A 23,370-nucleotide genomic window follows, 5' to 3' on the forward strand; every position below is an offset into this window, starting at 1 on the left:
TGTCTATCCGAGCAACACTCAACAATTGTAAGCATCTGTGAGCTTGTGTATGCAGAAGAAGGTAGATACTGTAGCAATACGGATGTGTAAATAGTCGAACATTTCGAACCTTGAGGTGGATGAGCTAAAGATAACATCTGGTTCAACATCTGTCAGGCAAGAACAGGAATCAGGAATCTGGGGACGAGATCACAGGGTATAGTAGATATAGTAGGGATAGAGGGATATTATGGGTCTGTACTTGGTTTTCACACACACACACACATAATCACACAGGCTATTTTGAGCAGGGTGACAGTTTGTTAGAATGTTGGGGGTGGGTCATGGCACGGTGAGAACGCGAAAATAAATGATCAATAATCCTATTATTATAAGTAGTAGTAACTAGTAGTAGTGTTAATAATAATAATAATAAGAAGAAGAAGAAGAAGAAGAAGAAAATTAAGCTCGGTGATGATGATGATGTGTTGCACTGCTGTAACTCCAAACTCCAGACAGTCAGCGGCGAGACTCCAGCCACTCTACTAATGTGTGTGTGTAATTCTATGCTCTATACACACTCTCCCTGTCTAGACCTGACCCCTCCCTCCCCCCCCCCCCCCCTCTCTCTCTATCCGTCTGCGCGCGCTCTCCCTCCCTCCTCCTCTCGTCTGGCTCGAATTCTGCCCCTCCTTTTGTAGGAGGAGTCACACACTCACAGACACACACAGACCCAGACGCACACACACACCGACACAGACACGCACACAGACACATAGAGCGAACCCTTTCCTTTCTGGCTGCGCGCGGATGGTTTCGGTAGCCGTATCCCACAGCCCGTTGCGCGCGCGAGCGAGCTGCTGCGTCTTCGTATCTGTGGCCTCGCGCTTTTCTTCAGGATGGCGTGATTAACGGGTGAGACAGACCGGAGACCGGGCTCCTACTCGGACTTTAAAGGACCCCCCTCCCCCCCCTCCTCTCCATCCTCCTCCTCTCCCCGCTCTCTCTCTCTCACTCTCACACACACCCTCCCTCTCTCTCTCCCTCCTCTTCATGCGCCACCACCGAACGGTCCCGGGCACCGGCAGCGCGAGCTCCACCGACACCACCACCAGCTCCACCAATGCCACTCGCTCGTGCGACTGCAGCGCGTCCCAGCAGCCGCGGGGAATGGAGAGATGTAAGTCCGGGCATTTCCGGTGTTATTATTATTATTTTATCATTATCATCTCTGGATTGTTTCCCGGTTTGGAAACAGACGCGAGCCGCGAAATCGATCCGGTTTACCGGCCGCGCGCTCATCACCGGGGGTTATTTTTGGCCTCGCGCCTCCGGTTCTGGTTTGTCTGTGGGCGTCAGATTTTTTGTTTGTTTGTTTGTTTGTTTAAAGCAATAACATAATATCATCTCTGATTTTCTACTGTTCGGTCTATTATTATGAATATATTATTATTATTATTATTATGTTATTATTATTATTAGTGCTGAAATGCAGATGCGGACCTGGTGTGTTGCGCGTGTGTGTGTGCGCGCGCGCGCCTGTGTGCATGGGTGTTGTTAACACGGGGGTGTTAAACTTGCACGCGCTTGTGCTTTTCTTGGCTTCTTAAATGTTTTAGGGGGAAAATGGGAAATCAAAACACTGTTTGATGTGTGTGTTTGTGCATGTTCGTGCGTGGTGTATGAAATGTGCCTAAATACAGAGAGAGAGAGAGAGTAAAATTGCGGGCTAATATTACATACCGGAAGTTCCAATCCCAATTAGTATTTAATTAGAACATCCGGTTCAGGTATTTAGCGTTCCTAAGAATTTTCCTGAGCACTAATTTAATTGCATGTGCTGTTTCTTAATCTACAAACGAGACTTTCTCCCTGCTTACCTGCTGCATTAAAAAATGTAAAAAAAAAAAATAATAATAATCCTACAGTTGTGCACTATGTAGTGATGAAGGCGCACTAGGTCACTGTACAGCAGGTACTGCACCCAAACTTGGAATATCTGCTATTTCATTATGGCACGTATAAAATACTTATAATACATTTTACCTACAGAGCACATTTAATGGCTTTCAATGCAGAATTATAATGTGAAAATAGTAACATAAATAAACAAATTGCCATATACAGACACATATAATTGTAATACATATATAGAAATGTGTACAATAATAAAAATCATATAAAAGCAGTTTAAAAGTAACATGTATGTCAAAAGTAAATATAAACGTATTTATTGTAAATTTCTTTAAGTATTAATGTAGAAGCTATGAAAGTAGAGTGGAGAGAGGCGGATTACTGAAACACATTATTCAAACCTGAAATTCTTCCCCACTGGGTGAACCAAAAGGGGTCTTATTGGTGACAAGGACCACAATTACAATTAGGGGCTGCCAATACTTTCCTCTCTGTGTAAAATAGAGAACTGTGGAAAAAAATAAACCAACACACACTTTGTATGCATTAAAGAAAATTGTGTGCTGTGGTTTTATGGCTCCGTCACTGTCACTCCCGCTGTAGTGAGCATGTGTGGTGCAGGAGACGCCGTCTAAGACTGAGCCTTTGTAGAGAAAATACTAAGTGTGGATGAATAAATAGGAATGAATCGTAAATGTTATAATGGGTGATTAAATTAAAAACAGACAAAAAATTTTGTGCCCCTTGTTTGTTCGTGTGTCTTACTTGGATTCAGTATTAGCTACGTTGTTATTAACCTGAATATGAACTGAATTTACTTGCATTACTGCATATTTTATATTGCATAGTGTAATCCAGACACAAAGAAACTCATATCAATCATATAATACTTAAGTAAAACAGCCTAAGGTTAGTGCCTCATTTCTCAAATGTAAATGAAGTAATGTAAACTGAAATGAAGATTTATAATGCAAATTCTTCATGAAAATTTGTTTCAGAATTAAACTGTAATTCATTTAACTGGAGCGCAACATCAGTGTAAAAGCTCATCAGCGAGTCACATGTCTTTAAATGGCATGTCATGAATATGACAGAGATAGTCACATAAGAATTTTTATTTGTTGTTGCTAGAAAACACCAGCTTAGCTTTACTATTTACTGCTGGTGCTAGCTAACGCTCAAGCTAAAGCTAATCCTGTCTTGCGAAGGCCTCAGCACTATCAAAAAACTAGGAGTGTGCTATTAATAGAGACGTATTTCGAGAAGCAGTTTCTACAGAAGGAGAAACGTGCTTAAAGAGCGTCTCGGTTAAGTCTCGCTCGATATTTCACACACACGCGCACACAGTGTTGTGAAGGAGGCCTGGTATAATCCATTTTCAGCATGGCAGCCGTCGCGGACAGGCTGGGAAACAGGATGTTGGGGCGAGTTCAGGGCCGAGACACAGAATAATGAAAACTGTGTGAAAAGAGAGAGGGAGACAGATTGATAGATAGATGGATAGATACATGGACATTATTTTTGCACACTATATCCCCATGGCACCCAATGTCTATCTATCTATCTATCTATCTATCTATCTATCTATCTATCAATATTTTTGCACACCATATATATAGATAGATAATGGATAATAATGTTCATTTATCTCTCTCTCTCACTCTATATATTTATATACTGATTCTTTGAGACTCAGCTACTCACTTTGTGCATAAATAATAGCACCCCATGTAGTGACTGCACATTACTGAGTCAGTCAGCGTAAAGGCTTTTGCTGATTTTCACTTACTTTTATAACTTAGATGTTGATTAATTTTTTACAACCGTACATATACGCTTTTTATAAATTTGTTGATTTTCCTCCCTTCGCCAGTCAATAAGAATTTCAAAGCTAGTCAAATTAAATCACAACTTGTCATGATACTGAGAAACTACAAACCTCAGGCTGTTTTAGTGCCCTGACATTGGAAACTCCTTGTATAAAAGAAATTTAATAAACAGAATGAGATAATACCTTGGAAACATTAGTATTAGTAAGTATTAGAGCGTCCACATTCATATAAACCCGCACTACTATCAGAGCTGCTGTTATAGAAAACTATTCAAATTCTGACCAATCAGGATCTGGAATTTAGCAGCACCATGCTGTAAATGATTTAGAGGCAAGCCGTAGAAGTAGAGGTTTATAAACCAGACGGCTGACTGAAGGGCAGGACGATAGACAGTAACACCATCAAATTGTGATATAGAGATAAAATGTTTGTAAAGTTTTAACATGAATATCGCTGCTTCCTTGCAGTCCATCTGGGCCGTAGGCTGCCGAGGTAGGCGGTGGTTTTTGAGATATAGAGTCTGTCCCAGTCGGGAGGCGGCGTAAAGACGGCTGTGTTATAAGAGTCCTTATTTTTGGATGCAGTGATAGTGCTGGTGTGAGCGTCCTTCTCATAGAGGACAATCTCACAAAGGAAAGAAGTACTGTGATTAATATTGTAAATTGACCTGAGTGTGTGGGTGTGTTTGTGTGGGTGTGTGTGGGGTTTGTGGGTTCTCAGTATGTCTATGTATATGTAACGGAGGACTGTCTGTGTCTATGGCACTGTTTATGGCTCTGTGTGTGTGTGTGTGTGTGTGTGTTGGGGGTTGTCAGGTCTCAGTAAGTCTGTGTGGGTGTGTGAGAGTGTGATGAGGTCACACTCAAGGTCAGCTGTCAGTCCTCCCCCTTATCTGTGTGTGTGTATATATGTGTTGGCTTAAAGGCACTGAGTAGACTTATACCTAATCTAAAATACAATAATTGTTTGTTTGTTTAATGGTCTATTAAACTGCAAGTAAGTAGTAGAATAACAGCAGAACGCAATGTGCTCGCTCCTTACAAACTCCGTACATTTTGGGGTAAACTGTTCAATAATAATAATAACACAACAATAAACATTAAATTGAAAAAAAGGGGACTAATGCACAAGGGAATAGGGGATGACTTATAAACACCAAAATGTTATTATTGTGTACAGTCTTGCTTGCTACACTGATAATAAAATAATGTGATAATAAATTAATAATTTATTTTAAATAATAATTTAATTGGTTATAACTTGCATAATCGCTGAGATCAAAACACAATGTGTGTGAAGATTGTATCTCCCTTGCTACATAGAGGGGCAGCGTAATAAACAGTGAAGTCGTTAACAATACTCTCAGTTTAATCATTACTATCGTTAAATGTATTCTTTTACTTTATTTTTGTTCTATGACATGATGATGGTTTTTATTGGTTTTTATTATCTCCATGGGCAGCATTTATGGTAGGTGCATTACTCGAACACTTACGGTAGATCCCTTACTCTAGCATTTATGGTAAATAAAAATATTTAAGCATTTACAGTAGATAAAAATACTGGAGCATTTACGATAAACACGTGCTAAAATTTATGGTAGGCGGATTACTTCAGTCTTTAGAGAAGACTCGGTTACAGCAGTTACGCTAGATGATAAAAGGCTTAAACATCTACAGTAAACCCATTACACAAGCATTTTCGGTACACATTATTCAAGCATTTATGGTAGACACATAACTTAAGCTTTTACGGTAGATGAAATACTTGAACATTTACGGTAGATTCATCACTCAAGTATTTCGGTAGATGAATTACTCGAGCATTTACGGTAGACAGGTTACTTGAGCATTTACAGTTGACGCATTACTCAAGCATTTACGCTAGACGAATTACTCAAGCCTTTACGGTAGACCAATTACTTGAACATTTACGGTAGACTCATTACTCAAGTATTTCGGTAGATGAATTGTTCGAGCATTTACAGTAGACACGTTACTCAAGCATTTACAATAGAATATTACTTAAATATTTAATATTGACATATTATTAGAGCATTTAAGGAACATTCTTCTGATTTTTGATATAAATTCTATTAATTGATATATTGTAATATATTAGTTATAAATTTTTATATAACGTAAAGTAATCGAGGTGTTCATGCATTGTTTTAATGTAATGTGTGCCGTTTAAAACAATAACAGTTAATCTTGGATTGTGTGTTGTTTTGTGAGTGTGTGTGTATTATTTGTTTTTAACAACCCCCCGAAGGTGGAGTTGGGGGGGTCGTGGGTGTTGTTGGGGGTGTTTTAGGGGTCGTAAACCTTCCCACCCCCTGTCCACATTGGGGGATGAGTAAGAGAGTGGAAGAGTTTTGGCCTTTTAACAGCTGCAGCTGAGACTCAGCCTTGACATTGGCTCTGTGTGTGTGTGTGTGTGTGTGTGTGTGTGTGTGTGTATGTTTGTCCTCAGAGTCACCCTTATCCCATACACCCCTCTATACACCCAAGGTGTCCCCAGATGCCCTGGCATGATGTGAAGTGGGCGTGGGAAAGCAGGGGGTTGAGATTTTTAAAGGTTTTTAAAGGGCCTTATGTGCTTTCCGGCGTCAGCTGGTTGGGGGTTTGTGTGTGTCTCAGTGTGTTTGTTGTCTCAGTCGGTGTGTTCCTGATTAGTTCTGATGATGAACGAGTTGTGTGTCTGGCTTTTGTGTGTCGAGTGTCTGATTAGTGTCTGCAGACATTATTTTTATTCAAATTTGAGGTCAAATTAGTCTAATGTTGTATATGCTCGGTCCCGCTTGTTGTATAAGTGGGGTGCCAATGGTTTTGCTCAATACATTAAACCATACTGTGATGAGGTTTATTTCTTCCTTCTTTGCTAATAACAGATAATCACACTCAATAGAAACATCAAAACTGTGGTAAACGACACACATGAAATGAATCAGTCGCTTCAGTAAATAGCTTACATATAAGTTAACAAACAGAAAATACAACCTAGTTATAGGAAAAGGAAGAGGTTAAGTCAACTATTTAGCTGGGTTATGTTGTAGTCGGCTGGTAATTTAAGTGTAATTTAAGATAGAAGCTGGTGAGGGAGCGACTGTTAGCACAGGAACATGGATGTCTCACAACATTAAATGTCACTATAAAAAGATAAAAAGTGTGACTTCGTATGCTAGACTATATACAAAATGTATTTGTTAGTCATTTGTTGTGGTATGAGAGGAATAAAACACTCCAACACTCCTTTGTGTACTTATGTTTAAGTTGTTGCTTTTATGTACACTCCAGTATGTTGCTTTTAAGTATTTTATAAGTTTGTGATTGACAGTACTAAAGTTCACTACAGTTAGCTCAATTCTAAATATATTATAGACTCGACTCGCTAAACTTTTGAAAAACTGTTCACACACAGAAGATCATTTTAACACTGAAATGGAAATCAGATTTTTTTTTTTTGGTAATGGTTATTGCTAAGTGTAAGATTTGTGGAGTCTCTTGCTAATCTAAAGGCTAAGTGTGGTAAACTGTCTCTAGCTAATGTTAGTGTTGTTCTGCTTGTTTTAGCATGTTAGCATCCTCCTAGCTTGTTTACATAACTATATAACAACAAAATAAGTTAGCAATAATCCTAGAAGGAACAGATATTGCTCAGCTTCACAGATGCTAGCCTGATATTAATGCTAACAAAAAGTTAATCTGGTTAAAAAAGATTTTAGAATTTTTTTTTTTTTCCAGTCATGGTTCTCTGGTTGTTTTGGGGCCAAGATAGACATTTTTGGGTAAGAGTTAAGTTTGAAAGGATGAAGATTGTGGAATAAACTCAAGTACAAAAGAAAAAGGAAAGGAAGAAGGACTTAGGCTGCAAATTAGCCTGGAGCAGTTCTGTTGTGCCAGCTCCTTCTCAGGAATGCAGACTGTTTTGTCGTTTTGTTGTTGTAAAATGGTGCAGCCAGACCGCAGACACAACACCGCCACGCCAGGCATGATGTTATCATACTGAGTGTGTGTGTGTGTGTCTCACACTCATAAACACACATACACTCATTCATCAAGCATGCATGGGCTAGGTCATGCTCCCAGACAAAACCCCCCCGGCTTTTTATTTTCCGAGTTCAAGGGTCATGGATACTCCCATCTTTTGTCTCAGTCATTGTTTAGCATATTGCTGGCACAGGCCCAAATGCTAAAAATCACGTCTGGTTAGCATTAGCATTATCTCACCAGAATGTCGGCCATTTTAAGAAAAAGACCAGAACATGCAGAATCTGGTTGTCACAAGACTACTCAGTGTTGTTCTCAGCAGTTGATGGGTTACCCATAATGCATTGCAAACATAACAAGGCAAGCCTAGTGTGTGTATGTGTCTGTGTGTATGTGTTGTGTTCTGTAGGTTTTTTTCCTTGGGGGTGGGGGTTGGGGTTAAAGGTCACATGTCATTTTGACCCTTATTATGAAATTCAGATTAATCTGTGAGACAATTGTGCTCAGATACAGCCGTCTGTCTGTCTGTCTCACTGGCAGCAGCTGCAGGCAATCAGACAGACAGATAAAGACAGAGAGACGAACAGAGAGAGGGAAAGAGACTAAAACAAAAGCGAAATGAAAAGACAAAGGACGTAAAAACACTGACAGGATAAGAGAAAATAAATGCCAGGATCAAACCAGGACCCAGAGAGAGAGAGAGAGAGAGTAAGAGAGAGAGTAAACCAGTAAAAATAAAAAGGCATAAAGAAGTAAGAGAGATGGATACAAAAACAGAGAATCTTTTAAATATGTCTTAAAAGATTCCAGATAGAAAAACAAGATTTAAAGAGAAACCAGATAGAGTCATACAAAAAAAGGAAAAATTTATAAAAACATTGACAGACAGTCCACGGATATGGGTAGAAAAAAATAGATAAGGAGATGGACAGCAGTATAAAATAACTGAAATAGAACCAGTCAGGATGGGGTGAAGAAGAAAAAGAAGAAGTCAAGAAAAGAAGAAAAAGAAAGAAAGAAAACATACAGAAGAAAGTCAGAAATGTCAGGAAGAAAAACTGCTAAAAAAAACAGAGAAAGGCAGGTGTAAGGAAAAAAGATGATGACATGCAGAAAAAATAGACAGATGATTGACAGATAGATGGAGAGACAGAAACAGGAAAAATAACATGAGGAAGAAAGAAAACATGAATGAATGAAAAGGGGCAAAAATGAAACAGAATAGCAGACAGAACAAAGACAGTTGGAAATAGATAGATAGATGGATGGATGGATGGCTGGATGGATGGATGGATGGATTGATGGATGGATGGATGGATGGATAGATAGATAGATAGATAGATAGATAGATAGATAGATAGATAGATAGATAGATAGATAGATATTAGAGAATACTTTTTCTAAGGGAGAGAAGGAAGCAAGGAGGGAATAAATAGAATCAGATTAAGAGACAGAAACAGACAGGGAAAGAAGTAAAAAAGAAAAGACAGATGGCTAGACAAACAAGTAAAGAAAATCTAGTGGGTGAAACTTGGCAAAATGACCAAACTGGTTAAACTGGGAATTTAAAAATTCAACAAAAGGAAAGGCAGAGGACAGAGAGGAAGATGGACCAATTGGAATATTGTGTGTTTGTGTTGTTGGGAATGCTCACATCTGGTACCAGTTAGTGACTTTCCTGTTTCTGATTGTTTTTTCCATCTTTTTCCACAAAGGAATTAAAACATCAGCAAAACAGTGACAGTTAGCAGAGTTGGAATAATCCTGTGTTTACTCGAGAAGATCGAACACATGATGCAGTCATAAGAATACTGTTGCTATGCAACTGTGTTAAAGCAGTGCGTAAACTAGCTAATGACTGAGGTGAGCTACTTAGCTAGCTCTCTCATGATGAAGTCTTTTATTGCAGGCAATGTGAAGATGCAAAGAGACAGGAAAGGAGACAAAAATGTCTCCTTAACTTTTACCTCAGATGTGTTTGAACATTACTAATGAAACTCAGAAGAGCTAAAATTACAGCCTAATTACATGTAGCAGCGCTAGCTTGTGTAATGTCAGAGAAACACGATAAATGTAGGGATCGCCACGCTGTTCATGCATGGTTTATGTGAAATACATGATTTCTGGATAAAAACACACTTTGCTTGTGTGTGTATGTGTGTTCCACCTGACAGTGTATCAGAGTCCTTTAGTTCCTTTATAAAAGGAAATAAACTCCTGTTTCAGGAGTAAAGATGAGTCAGCGGAAGAGCGGTAAAGAAAGGAACAGATGGACGGAGTGATTCATCAGGAGAAGAGATGAGAGGAACGCAGAAGGGAATGAGAGAAAAAAAGACAGAGAAAATGTTAAAACATGGATTTAGAAAAGGAAGGTAGGGAGGATGAATGAAACTGAGAAAGTGGAACCAGTCAAAAAGCTAAATTGAGAAATAAAGGAAAAAAATTAAAGAAAGAATGAAAGGAAGAAAGAAATGACCAAGACATAATGCCCAAGAGAAAAAGAAAAATAGACAGACAGAAAAAGAAAGGTGTGACAGGAAATGAAAAAAAAAGACAACACATAGCTAATAGGAAAGAGAGTCCAAAACAGAAAAAGAAAGACAGACTGATAGATGAATAGTGATTGAAAGAAGGAAAGAAAAAAAGAAAGAAAGAATTAATTATTGGATGAAAAATTTTATAAGCAGTATAACAATAAGTAAGTAACATAAAAGAGTAAAAAGAGAAAATAAAGATACAGACAAAAAAATAAAGACAATAAAATTGAAAGGACTTACTCCCGGCATGTGGAAAGAAAGAAGGTGGAAGAAAAGATAGAGAGAGAGAAAAGTAAAAAACAAAGAGAATACTTCTAATCACAATGCATTCTGGGTAAAATTGTGTTGATAATGAAGTGATGTAACTCTTGAGATGGATGGTGATGAAGGGGAAGTGGACAAGGGGGCTGAGGCCTGCAGGAAGACAAGAAGGCGAAGGAGAGACAGACAGGCATTTAAGACAATACGGTTAGCATAAGCGGTGGAAGGATGGGGGTGTTTGGGAGCAGGTGGTGTCTAAGCCGTGGCTTATCCTCCTCAAAATTACACCGAGGTTAAATAATTCAGGGAAAAAAGCCGGCCGTCTAGACACGTCTGACTGAGACGGGGGTGGAACACAGATGAGAAGGAGTGAGAAGATTTTGAATAAATTATACTGCTGTGCAATCCAAATAAAGACCAACCTGAGAGAAAAACACCACTAAGTAGTATACACTACAGCACGACTTAAAGCACTCTACTTCCCTATAGTGCTCCATCCTGATTCTCTCTCTCTCTCTCTCTCTCTCTCTTCCTGACTTTAAGGGATCTGATCTCATTTGTTCTGTTCCGCTCAGTTTACTCACCTCTTTCTCTGTTTCTCTGTCTTACTCTCTCTTACTCTCTCTCTCTTAGTCTCTATCACCCTTTCTCTCACTCCGTTTCTCCTGCACCTTGTGTGTGAATGGAAAATGTCTGTCACGCCGAAAAAAGGGTTCACCACAAGCTGTTTTCTTTTCCATTTCCCTTCTTAGGAAAAGAAAAAAAAAGAAGAAATGAGAAAGAGAGAGGGGAAAATCCCAGGAAGAGAGAAAGAAAAGATCCAGAAACATTATTAGTTGTTACATAGAGACAGACGAGACTGTGATACAAAACATATATTAAAAAACATATACATATATGTGATATATTTAAAAATTTCTTTCCTTTTTTGCTCATTTACTGTGAAAGGATACTGTTTAGAATGGATTTATGATTTGGAAAGAAAGAAAAGATGTTTTCTTTCTTTACAAATAGATGGCACGTAACAAAACAACTCCAGGCTAATAAAGTCAGCACAGGGGCTTAGTGGTTAGTACTACGCCGTGCACCTCCAGTGGCCGGGTTCAGTTCCCACCCTAGGGTCTGTGTGCATGTACAGTAGTTTGCATGTTCTCCGGGTACTCTCCAAAGACATGCAGATTAGGTTAATTGCCGTTTCCAAATTGGGTAGTGTGTGAGTGCTGACTGGAGGTCCTACCACAGTCATAAAAAAGGGAATAAATACAAAGGTCACCATTGGCCTTTACCGTCTCTAGTTGGACTAAAGAGGTTCCTAAATGGATGGAGGCTACAATTGTACTTTACTAGTTTTTTTAGCTTCATGTAATAAACCAGTACAAGCTACTGAAAGTAGCTTAAAAAAAAAGAAAAGACATTTGCTGACAAATAAGAACTGAGTCATTATTAGTAATTATTATTAGGCATAACACTATGCTAATTACACTGATTAATAATAACAATGTAACTAATTTGATATTCCGGTACTAGCTGGTTACAATGCGATTGATAACTGTAAAGGACGCTGTTATAAATGGCTAATGCTATTTGGGTGTCAGGTTTCAGATCTAGTTCTCGTTCTGACTAGCAGCTTTGCTAACAAGGTACTATAATAGAGTATTACGCAGTGCGCAGATCCAGGAGTCAGCTACACAGGTTTAGTTTAAATGAAAAAGATTTTTAATGAGTTTCTTTAAATATGATGTGTTTATAGTTTAGCATTAATTATTATAACAGCCATTTGGAAAAAGGAAATTGTGTCCTTCTGGGAAGTTCACTCGAGCTATTAAAGCAGCACATTGCTCCCTGGGAAGCAGCACAGAAATCGGGAAAGTGAACAAGGGGTTTAAATACAACAGGAAGTGATATGATAGATTGTTTTTCCCATGATGCCTCACTGATGTGTAAATCAGAATACATTTTCTTCCTTTTCTTCCTTGTTTCTACTGAGTACCAGTACATCCTACATGCCCGAGAAGCCGGAGTGGGCGGTGTGTGTGCGTGTGTGTGTGTGTGTGGGCATGATGATGGAGTGTGTGTGGTTAGCATGTTTGTGCGTGGGGTTTGTCGTGACAGACGATTCTCTGTATTTAATGGCCATATTAAAGGATTCATTTCGGCTCAGAGAGTGAACCAGGGAGAATGGACGATGGAGAGACAGAGAGATAGAGAGAGCGGTTGGATAGAGAGATAGGATCAGGGCGAAGAAAGGAGAAGTGTGCAAGAGTAAAAGAAATTGAGGGAGAAGAGGAAAATGAGAAAATGGAAAAGAATAAAAAAGGTGAAAATACCTGAGAGTGAATCCAGTAAAATGGAAAAACACAGATACACAAATGAAAAGAAAGTGGAAAAAAAGAAAAAGATCTAAGCAATCAAATGAAAAGGGTAAAAGACAGAAATACAGGATAAATAGAAAGAATCAGAGCTCAAAAAATCCATGATGATTTAGGGGAAAAAATAATAGAAAGAAATTAGAAAAAGAATCAGAAAAAAAGAAAAGATATGGGGAGAATAAAGGAATAGACAGTAAGAAAAAGAGAAACAAAGAGTGAAAAAGAAAAAAGAATATAAAGCAAAAGAGGAAATAGGCAAATAGAGGAAAATAAAGAAAAATAGAAGGAAAAAGGAGAAAGGGAGAGATGAAGGGATAGACAGAAAAAGGAAGAAATTCTTAAGTCTTGTTGAAAATATAAATCTTTATTTCTATTTAAAGGGTAAGTTATTAATATTATTAATGTTTCCTACTGATGACCAATCAACAATAAAACAGAATGTAGTCCCATGACCTAATCTTTAGTTCAATATGGAGTATTGGCACTACAGTATCAGCTGCCCAGATTGTTCTAGCTTTTTAATCATCACTTTTGTCTTGAATACAGGATTTAAAAAAACATTAAAAGTTATTAAATTATTTAATCATATATACAATCATATTTTAACAACAATAACATTTTTACAGATGTGTAACGTCAAATAATGCAAAACTGAGAATGCCAATATTTTTGCATGGCATGAGAAACTTACTGTATGGATGCAGTAAGGAATATGCATTGCCTTTTCCCAACTGTTAGACAAATAAAATGAATTCTGTAGGGTTTTTGTTGGTTGTGTTTGTGTGTGCTTGTTTCGGGTAAGGCCCAGCTGTTTTCCTCCTGTTATAAATTTCAGGAAACAGGAAAAGATATGAGATGAGATCAAAGAGTGAGTCAGGTTGAAAGTGATGGTGGGAGTAAGTAAAGGAGTAAGAGAGGAAGCAAGTGGGATAGTCTTTAAGTGAAAGAGTGAAAGAGAATGGATGTAGGTGTGAGGGAGTGAAAGAAGGAGTGAAAAAGTAACTGGAGGGGTGAGGGAGTGAAAACATGAATGAAAGGCTGAATAAGAAAGTGTAGAAGAGTGAGAGCAAAGGAATGAGTGAGGGAATGAAAGCCTGAATGAAAAAGTGAATGAGAAAATGAAGGAGTGAAGAAGTGCGCACTTCTTTATATAGACTTACGTAACACCTCTCAGTGTGTGTGTGTGTGTCTGGCGCTTGGCTCAGGGTGACGACAGCTCGACGCTGTGTGTTACTCTTACACTTTATGTGTGTGTGTGTGTGTGACAGAGAGCCCTAAAGCTAAGCAGATTAAACCATCTGATCTGAATGACTGCGTGTATGTGGCTGACCTTATATATACTGTGTTTATTTATTTATTTAACCCTTTGTCTTTTTCATTTTTTTTCTGTTCTGTACCTCCCAGCCAAAAAAAAAAAAAACATTCCAGATACACAGAACTATCCCAACCCTCTTTTTTTTATTCTTCATTTCTTATTTTCAGTTCCTTGTTTTTCTGCTGCTTTTTAGCACGTTAGCAAAAAACTTGGCTTTACAAAGGAACAGTTAGCCTAGCCCTTTCCTCTTTCTCAGCCATCATCATTCCCTTTTCTTGCTCTTTCTGGGGTTTTTTTTGGTATATGATCTGGAATGTTCTGCTGTTGACGAATGTATTATTATTATTATTATTATTATTAATAATAATAATAATAATAATAATAATAATAATAAATAAATAAATAAACCAGTCTGTAGACACTGCTATACACTGCTTGCGTTCTTAGCATATTAGCCAAAGGCTCAGCCCTAAAACAGGCATTAGCATGGTCCTCTACCTCTTTTTTCTTTCTTTCTTTTTTCTTTTTTCTCTTCCCCTCTACTTTTCTTTCCTTCCTTTATTATTCTTCTCCCTATATTTGATCTGCTATTTTGTTCTATAGTTGTGAAAAGATAGATCACACTATCTATCTATCTTCCTCATGTTCTCATTCCTGTTTTGAACTCTCTGTCAACAATCCAATAATTTTTTCTAATTGTATTTCTTTATCATTTTTTCTTTAACATTTTTTCTTTCTACCTGTCTGACTGTTAAACCTGACCTGTGTGAAATTGTCTGAAGCTCTTTTTCTTCATCTCCTGATCTCTTTTCTGCATATCTTTTCTTTTTTTCTGCCTTTATATTCCCATAATTATATTCCGCTGTCCATCTTCCTATCTATCATAAACAGTCATACCTCTACTCTCTCTTTCTCTCTCTCTCTCTCTCTCTCGCTCGCTCGATTTCTCTCTCTCTCTCTCTCTCTCGCTTGATCTCTCTCTTTCACGAGAAGTCGTTAAGACACAGAAACACAGCAAAACCACGTTAACTACTACGTGTGCAAAAACTTCAAGTTACACCTTTAGCTCTAAGCGTTTCTTCTTAAGTTAACAATTTTTATTAGGTTTCTAATTAGTGCATCCATCCCTCATGTGAAATAAGCGGTTATTCTGGAAACGATAATGCATTAGAACAAGTGCATTATTGAACACTTTGCTTTGCTATTGTCAGAGCTGCTGGTTTGGAGAATTAATCAACACCTCTTGAAAATCCAGAATCAGTATATACTGTATGTATTATATTTCGTCTATATTTCATAGTGCACCCTACAAACGAGTTCCCTGGAAGTCTGTTTATTCTATGTAAATGTTTCTTATATATCTTCCTGAATTGTATTGTGGGATATCCTGAGATATATCTGAGTGATATGAAAAAAGTATATTCCTGTCATGACTATAGATATAGAGAGAGAGCAGAATCTTTAAAGCAGTGGACTTTACAGTAAATAGGGTGTGATTTTGGAGAGTTCCTCTTCATTGCCCCCTAGTGGGAGGAATGAGGAGAACAGTACAGAATGTTCTCTCTTCATGCTGGTTTATGAGTATGAGGATTACATGTAAATATTCCACAGTGTTTAAATATGAAAGGATGGTCAAAAAGAATATTTAAAAACCCCTCTCTCTTTTTCTCCCTCTCTTTCAGCTGAACTGGAGTTTGTTCAGATAATAATCATAATCGTGGTGATGACCGTCATGGTGGTCGTGATCATCTGTCTGCTCAACCACTACAGACTTTCAGCCTTCTTCAGCCGCCACCGCCGGGGCGGAGCCTTGCAGCCAGTAAGTGTGTGTGCGCTAAGTGGGTGGGTGGCTGGGTGAGTTCACGTTCTGGTCTTTGTCCTCCACAGTTATGAATGTGGGTGTGTGTTTCCTGCATATTTGTCCTGTGTGCATATTTGTACTGTGTGTGTGTGTGTGTGTGTGTGTGTACAGGAAGTTGGTGTGGGCTGCACATTCTGTTTGATGTCCATGACATATCTGACACAGCTCCAACATGTGCATGCCTGCTTTCTAGCCTCTGTGTGTGTGTGTGTGTGTGTGTGTGTGTGTGTGGAGGCACTGTTAGGCTGCTCAAAGTGACAGAGGAAACAGAGAGAAAGGGGGGTATAAAACGAGGAGAAGAGAATTGCAGAAGTTTTTAGTGCAGTAAAGTCTCATTTTGTGTGTGTGTGTGTGTGTGTGTGTGTTCCTCTTAGAGCGGATGTTCGTGGCCCACAGACAGCCTGGTGACACAACAAGGAGCAACAGAGGTATGAGAAGAAACGTTTTATATGATTTTAAATCTAATCATTTTGTTAGTGTTAGATGTGATAAATCCTGATGTTTATGTTTTATGGTAAAAATTATTGAGCTTTGGATTGTGATATGTAATATTAGTGTTTAATGTGTTTGTGCTTAGACTTTTTCGGTGTTTGGAAATGAATGTTAAGATACATTTTATAGCAAAATCTATGAAGCTTTGTGTTGGGGTTTGGTGCAGAGAGAATTTGGCATCTGGTTCTGGGGAAATATGTTTTTAATTAAAAGTGGGATTTTATAGAGAATGTTGCTGTTTTATAGAGAATGTGGGTATTTGTTAGTCCATGTAAGTGTGAGATGAATAATGTTTGTGATATTGAAGAATGTTGGTGTTCAACGGTATAGAGGATGTTGGTGCTTGATTAAACGACATTTGGCGAATGTTTGTGATAAATTGTGAATGTATTTGATAGAGAATGTTGGGGTTTAATATCAAATGTGGGTGTTTGCTAGAGAATGTTGGTGTGTGAAGGTGAATGTTGGTGTTTGGTAGAGAATATTGAGGTGTAATAGACAACATTATGAAGGATGTTGGTGTCTGATGGAGTATGTTGGTGTGTGATGGAGAATTTTGGTGTTTTGTGCTGAATGTTAGTGTGTGATTAAAAAAGGTTGGTGTTAAATGATGAACGTTGGTATTTGGTAAAGAAAGTTAGTGTGTGAAAGTTACATTCTGGTGTTTAAGATTCATGTCTCTTGGTGACGAATGATTGAATATTTTTTGAACGTTTGTGTTTCCAGAGAAAGTACGTTTTTGATGCGGATGTTAGTGTTAGGTAGAGAATGCTATTGTTTGATAAGTGATGCTGATACGCTTGATGAGCATCATGTGATGTGTTAATATTAAATGGTCTGTGTTTGTTAACTTTAACAGATGAACAGTGGTGTCTGTGTTGTTTAAAGATAAGTCTGGAAGGGTGGGATATTAATATTTAAGGTTGAATGTTGCATTTGGGGTTTGTTGTGTTTTGTTAGAATTTTATTCCAGTAAATATTGGAATTAACTATTCAGTGGTGCTGCACGAAGAATGGTGTTGAATATGTGTTTTTTTTTCTCTTTTATTTAGGTGATGTTCGGGCAACGTAATTTCGACCGCTTCGTACCGCCTTCGTTTATTCAGAGGGAGCAGTCGAGCCGTTTTCAACCAACATATCCACAAATGCAAACGCAAATCGAGCTCCCGCCCACCATCTGCCTGTCAGACGGCGAGGAGCCACCGCCATATAAAGGCCCTTGCACTCTCGCCCTGCGAAGCCCCGAGCAGCAACTCGAGCTGAGCCGCGCCTCCGTGCGAGCTCCACCCAATCGCACTGTCTTTGATAGCGACATTATGGATGTTTACGGGCCCAGGCCGCCCAGCACACACTCGGGCAAGAGTGCCTCATACTCACGCCTTCAGGGGCAAGGACCACCACCCACGTACAGCGATGTGATTGGTCGATCTTACCCTAACTTCACCTCCTCATCCTCCTCCTCCTGTTTCTTGCACCAGCACAGCAATAACGCACCACCGTCCAATCAGAGGAAGGCGAAGGATGGAAGACGCGACAAACCGACTTGACTGACAGGCACAGAATGGGAGGGGCTGTGCTTTTTGGACCGTATTCATAAATATGCGAAAGGGGGTGTGGCTTTCCTCCAAGCACTCACTCCCTTGCACAATTTAGTAATCCAGAAAAATCAAGGAACCAAGCTTAAGTGAATATCACTTTTTGTATACTTTTTTATTTTAATTATTTTGCTAAAACTTGTGGGCCTCATGTGGATGTTCAGGCTTGTTGGCAAATTCTTCGTTCCTGTTTTTGTATGCTTTCTTTTGTTTAAGATAATCAACTTTTTGTTTGCAGATTGCTCAAGAACTGCGCAGGATATAGGATTTTTTTCTTTTTAAGTTTACCTTTTTTCGTTCATGAACAAAAGTCCTTAACCAATCAAAATCCAAATTTGAGTGCCATGGTTTGTGTAAATCTCACTGAAATCTCAGTGATCATCAAAATGCAGAGAAAAAAATCAACATTGCACTAACTTTGTATTTTTTGGTCCATATTCTGATTTTTAAGCATATTTTAGCATCCACTTCACTTTTGTTTCTTAAAACTAGGAACTTCTGATCCAGCCTAAAAAAAAGTCCACTACTAACCCACAAGATGGCACTTAAAAAGGGGGTGTTGTTTAAATTCTGTTTTTTTTTTTTCCTCATTAAATGTCATTTGTCATCCTTTCAAAATAGCACTTTAAAACTCGCTCGCTTCAGCATGGTCCAAAATGCAAGGGTATCATGGGAAACGTAGTCTTATGCACATCCGCAATGCCACGCATGCCTTGGTGGCTAGCTGAGCTTCTACGCTTCTTTCTTTATACACACGTCCATTCTTTTCTTAGAACAGCCTTGAGAACCGCTTCCACAAGCACTTGTTTGGGAAAAAAAAACAAATTGGATATTGATAAAGTATTCTATCAATAGCAAACTGTGTTTAATTTTGTTCCTATTATGCATAAATGTTAGGCAACTTATCTTAGATCAAGTTTTAATATAATATTCAATAAAGTATTCAAAACACTTAAATAGTTTTAGACTGTAACATTACAAGACTAATGTTCCTGTCATGTGCTTACAACATTTTTAATTTCAACTACTGTAATATAAAAATAAACATTATGAAACTGTTAGCCTCCATTTAAACAACTAAAAATATTGCAGAAATGTTGCGTACAACTTTCTTCCTAGGCACCAACCTTCTCAAAATGTTTTGCTAACCTAAATTCGATCCAATCCATTTTTAAAGAAATCTTGTCCACTGGCACGAACGTATCACAAGGTGAGCATGCTATAGCTATCCCAATAAAATGCTTATAAGAAAGTCTTGTTCATCAGTTAGCCAAAGACGCAAATTTGCTCATGTGACATCACCACAACGTTTTATGTTCATTTCAACTTGAAATCAAAACCTAGGTTAAATTGTTCTTTTTAATTAGACACTATAGTAGTTTTGCTACATTAGATAGTACAATTACAGCACTGCTTTTACGAGTCAGCGCAGATGTTGCCTTTCATGTTAGTAGTTGCTAAGAGAAGTTTGCTAACAAGATAGCTAATGTTTGGCTAAATACTATATTAAAATTAAAACCAGTAGCCAGAAGACAGCTGGCATGAACGATCTGAGAAAAATTGCTGAAAATGAAAATCTTTTTAATATATTTACTTTATTAAATTTGTAACTAAAATCTTACAATTGAGAAATTTTCATACTACCATAGCATCATCCTAAACCGTTTTTATGGCATGAAGGCAAAGTTGGTAAAGTTGTCAAGTCAAACGATGTTGTTTCGACTCAGTGGACATGAAAAAGGGCGTGTTCAAAAATCACAACAGCCGTTGTTCTACACTCAGCATGAGTCCATTGGCTCTTGCTTGCTGTTACACTCATCCTCATCCTCATTGTATATGTGTGTATATTTGTGTGTGTGTGTGTGTGAGGTCCTGTTGCTGCTATGCTAATGCTAACGTTACTGCTAATGCAAACGCTAATGCTGCTCTGTGTTGTCTCTTGTTCACACATATTTCATTTTTACATGTCTATTTTTGTAATATTTAAACTTCATTTCTTTCTTCTCACATGGTTTACTGTTACATCCACAGTTCCAAACCTCAGAGTGTTGATAATATTTTGACATTTGTTGCATGTTTCTCTGAGCAGATTCGGTGCCTAAAAGTTGTGGTAAAGCAGAAATAGGAACCTTTTTCACTTTGCACTCCGAACCCCAAACACAAACCCCACCCCCCTACAAAAAAAGAAATCCTCCCCACCTTCGTTGTGCCTCACTTCCTACGGTGCTTTTTTCACAAGTCCGACTTTGTTTATTCGTACTGTGCTGTATAAATATATAACTTGAAAATATTATGCACATATCCTACCCAATGGGTAGATGAAAAAAAACCACAAGAGAACAAATGTTAATATTGTAATATAATGTAAAGAAGATATTACGATGAGAAATTTAACACGGCGGCATCGGGTTTTTTTGTGAATGCCCTACAATTGTGCTTTTTGTCTTTTGTAAAAAAAAAAAAAAATCAATATATAAAAAAAAATGAAACAAAATAAAAAGAGGTAATAAAATAATACTACAGTATAGTCAAAACTTAAGTTGCAAAAAGTACTTCTTATATTTTTTCCTATATCTGCTATGTGATGATTATGAGGCGATCGCATACAGGACAGAACTCGCTGCTGCTTTTATAACTTCCAGAGAAATGATCATTATTAATGCCAGCGCTTGCCATTTATTTATTTGATTTTTTTTATTCTTATAATTATTATTATTTAGTGAGTGATAGATGTTCAGACTTTTAAAAATAACACAGAACAGAAGAGCTGTATCTTATTTCACCAAACAGACACGAATGGAGAGTTAACAAATAAAGATTTTGGATCATATTCAGTTTGTTTGTTCCTTCTTTTTTTTTTCAAAAGACAGGAAATCAAATAATTTACTAAAAAAATGTTGTGCGATGGTTTGGAATGTTTTCCAGATACATTTTCAGTATGATATACATAAAGTATAGTTATTTTACCGAATTATTATTAAACATTAAAGATAAAAGTATGATCAAATTACAGTATTATACATTTATGGTACAGTCAATTTACAGTCTAAATGATAAAGTATGAGCAATTCATAATATTAATCTAGAGTGTATATCAATTTAAAACATGCTAAATTTACAGTACAGATTTAATGTATGGTAAATGTTTAGTATGAAACAACTATACATTTAAAACTCTAAATTTCAAGTATAAAGTATTTAGTATGATGAATTTACAGTATGAAAAATGTAAAGCATTTATAGCAAGGAGCTTACATTCTGAGAAATTTACAGTATAGATATAGAGAAAAAGATGAATTAACATTATGATATAAGACATTTAAAGCATACTGTATGTTATGCCCAATGTCAAACATTTTCAGTACAACTTTAAAGAGGATTACATTTAAAGTCGGACAATTTTACAGTAGAGATTTTGCTGTATTTTTACTACAAGTGTAAAACTTTAAACATTAGTATGATGCATGAAAATTATACATTTACATTGAGTAATTTACATTTTATAAAATGTACAGTATAAAAAATGTAAAGTATGATCAATTCACTGATTACATTTAACAGTATGTTAAATTCATAATATGAAAAGAGTATAGTGTAATTTTTTTACAATTGTAAATTTACAGCATAAAAAATGTAAAATGTTACATTTACAGAATGAGTTTATAGTATGTAAAATTTACAGTATGTTCATTAAAATATGAGAAATTATACAAGTAAAACTGTAATTGGACTGTAGAATATTAAACCGTGTATGATGAAATGTAAAATATTAAAAGGAAGAAAGAAATTTACATTTCTAAGGTAAGTTTTTAATAATGTTAATTTAATATGTGTTACATTTAAGGTGACAAATCTACAGTATACTATTAAAGTGTTATATAGTAATAAAATAATATTATTGAATTATTTACAGTATAATCTATATTAATCATGCTAAATTATTAGCAAGGGGATTCAGGGCACAAGGCGTGGTACACCCTGGAAGGGGTGCCAATCCATTGCAGGGCGCGCACGCACACACACACACACACACACACACACACACAGATTAAAAATTTTTAACTGTGGGAATAAACTCACCAAGCAGAAAGGAGAACATGCAAACTCTACACATACAGACCTGGAAACGAGACTCAAACCCTTGACCAAGGCCACAGTGCTAACCACTACGCCAGCCACCGTTGCACCACCAGATGTACAGTCTGAGAAATTCTCTTAGCATGGGCCATCAAAATATGATAAGATTTCAGTAAGTAATTCCGCTTCCATCACAGACTCCACGGCACACCATCGGAAGTTACCCGCCCATTTTATCTGAACTTAGGACCGGCAGGCACCGCATCAAGTGGCTGGGGTTTAGGCCTTGGGGGAAATTAATTTTAAAATTACATTTTAAATGACTAAAATAGTATACATTTACAATTATAACGTAAATTATTATTATTTAAACATATTTATTATTATTTAAATGTAACAATTTTTATTTAAACATAAAGTATAAAAGACTAGATTTGTACAGTATGTTCAATTTTAGCCTCAATATATTTATAATAATTTTAATGTGCTGTAAAATGAAAAAAGTTGATAAGCGAGTCTTCCTGATTTTTCTTCACTGTCGTTATTTTCCTGCAGACAGAGAGAGAGAGAGAGAGAGAGAACCGCAGTATGCAGAGGAAAACAAGACCCGTGTGTAAATATAGACACAGACACACCACTAAGTGTGTGTGAGAGAGAGAGAGAGAGAGAGAGAGAGAGAGACAGAGAGAGAGAGAGAGAGAGAGATGTACCCCCCTCCCCCCCACTTGGCTGGCACCTGCAGGGCCACGGGGAGGTCACAGACACCTCGAGTTCTCTCTCTCTCTCTCTCTCTCTCTCTCTCTTTCACACACACACACACACACACACACTGCTGTCGCATCATGCACCAAGGGTGTGAGACTGGAATGAACAAGTGTGAGCAGAGAGAGAGAGAGAGACAGAAACAGAAAGAGGGTCCGTGCTAATACACACGTAATTTTAATATATAAAGTGTTCATGTGCTACACCCTTATGTCATTTCCGTTACAACACTTTCATTTTCATTTCATGTTTTCCACCTGCTTGTTGGGTTTTTCCCCACAGTTGGAAAACATATGTGTGTGTGTGTGTGTGTGTGTGTGTGTGTGTGTGTGTGTGTGTGTGTGTGTGTGCCCTGCAATGGATTGGCACCCAATCCAACATGAACAA

General features: G+C 37.5%; 1 protein-coding gene across 1 annotated transcript; it reads left to right on the forward strand.

Moving 5' to 3' along the window:
* The first annotated feature begins 713 nt into the window (after window positions 1-713).
* ldlrad4a (low density lipoprotein receptor class A domain containing 4a) lies at window positions 714-20,974 on the forward strand. Its single transcript, XM_053492228.1, has 4 exons — window positions 714-1,159; window positions 15,879-16,015; window positions 16,432-16,485; window positions 17,602-20,974. The coding sequence occupies exons 1-4, from the start codon at window positions 1,033-1,035 to the stop codon at window positions 18,094-18,096; spliced, it is 813 nt and encodes a 270-aa protein (XP_053348203.1). The 5' UTR covers window positions 714-1,032; the 3' UTR covers window positions 18,097-20,974.
* Window positions 20,975-23,370: the final 2,396 nt, after the last annotated feature.

This window comes from Clarias gariepinus, chromosome 3 (genome assembly GCF_024256425.1).
Source record: "Clarias gariepinus isolate MV-2021 ecotype Netherlands chromosome 3, CGAR_prim_01v2, whole genome shotgun sequence".
Lineage (NCBI taxonomy): Eukaryota > Metazoa > Chordata > Actinopteri > Siluriformes > Clariidae > Clarias > Clarias gariepinus.

Bases quoted from the DNA above. Each gene is read 5' to 3' on its own strand.
- ldlrad4a (XM_053492228.1), top strand. From the start codon at position 1,033: ATGCGCCACCACCGAACGGTCCCGGGCACCGGCAGCGCGAGCTCCACC. The intron at 1,160-15,878 runs GTAAGTCCGGGC...CCTCTCTTTCAG, and splicing joins GCCGCGGGGAATGGAGAGAT to CTGAACTGGAGTTTGTTCAG. The intron at 16,016-16,431 runs GTAAGTGTGTGT...TGTTCCTCTTAG, and splicing joins GGGGCGGAGCCTTGCAGCCA to AGCGGATGTTCGTGGCCCAC.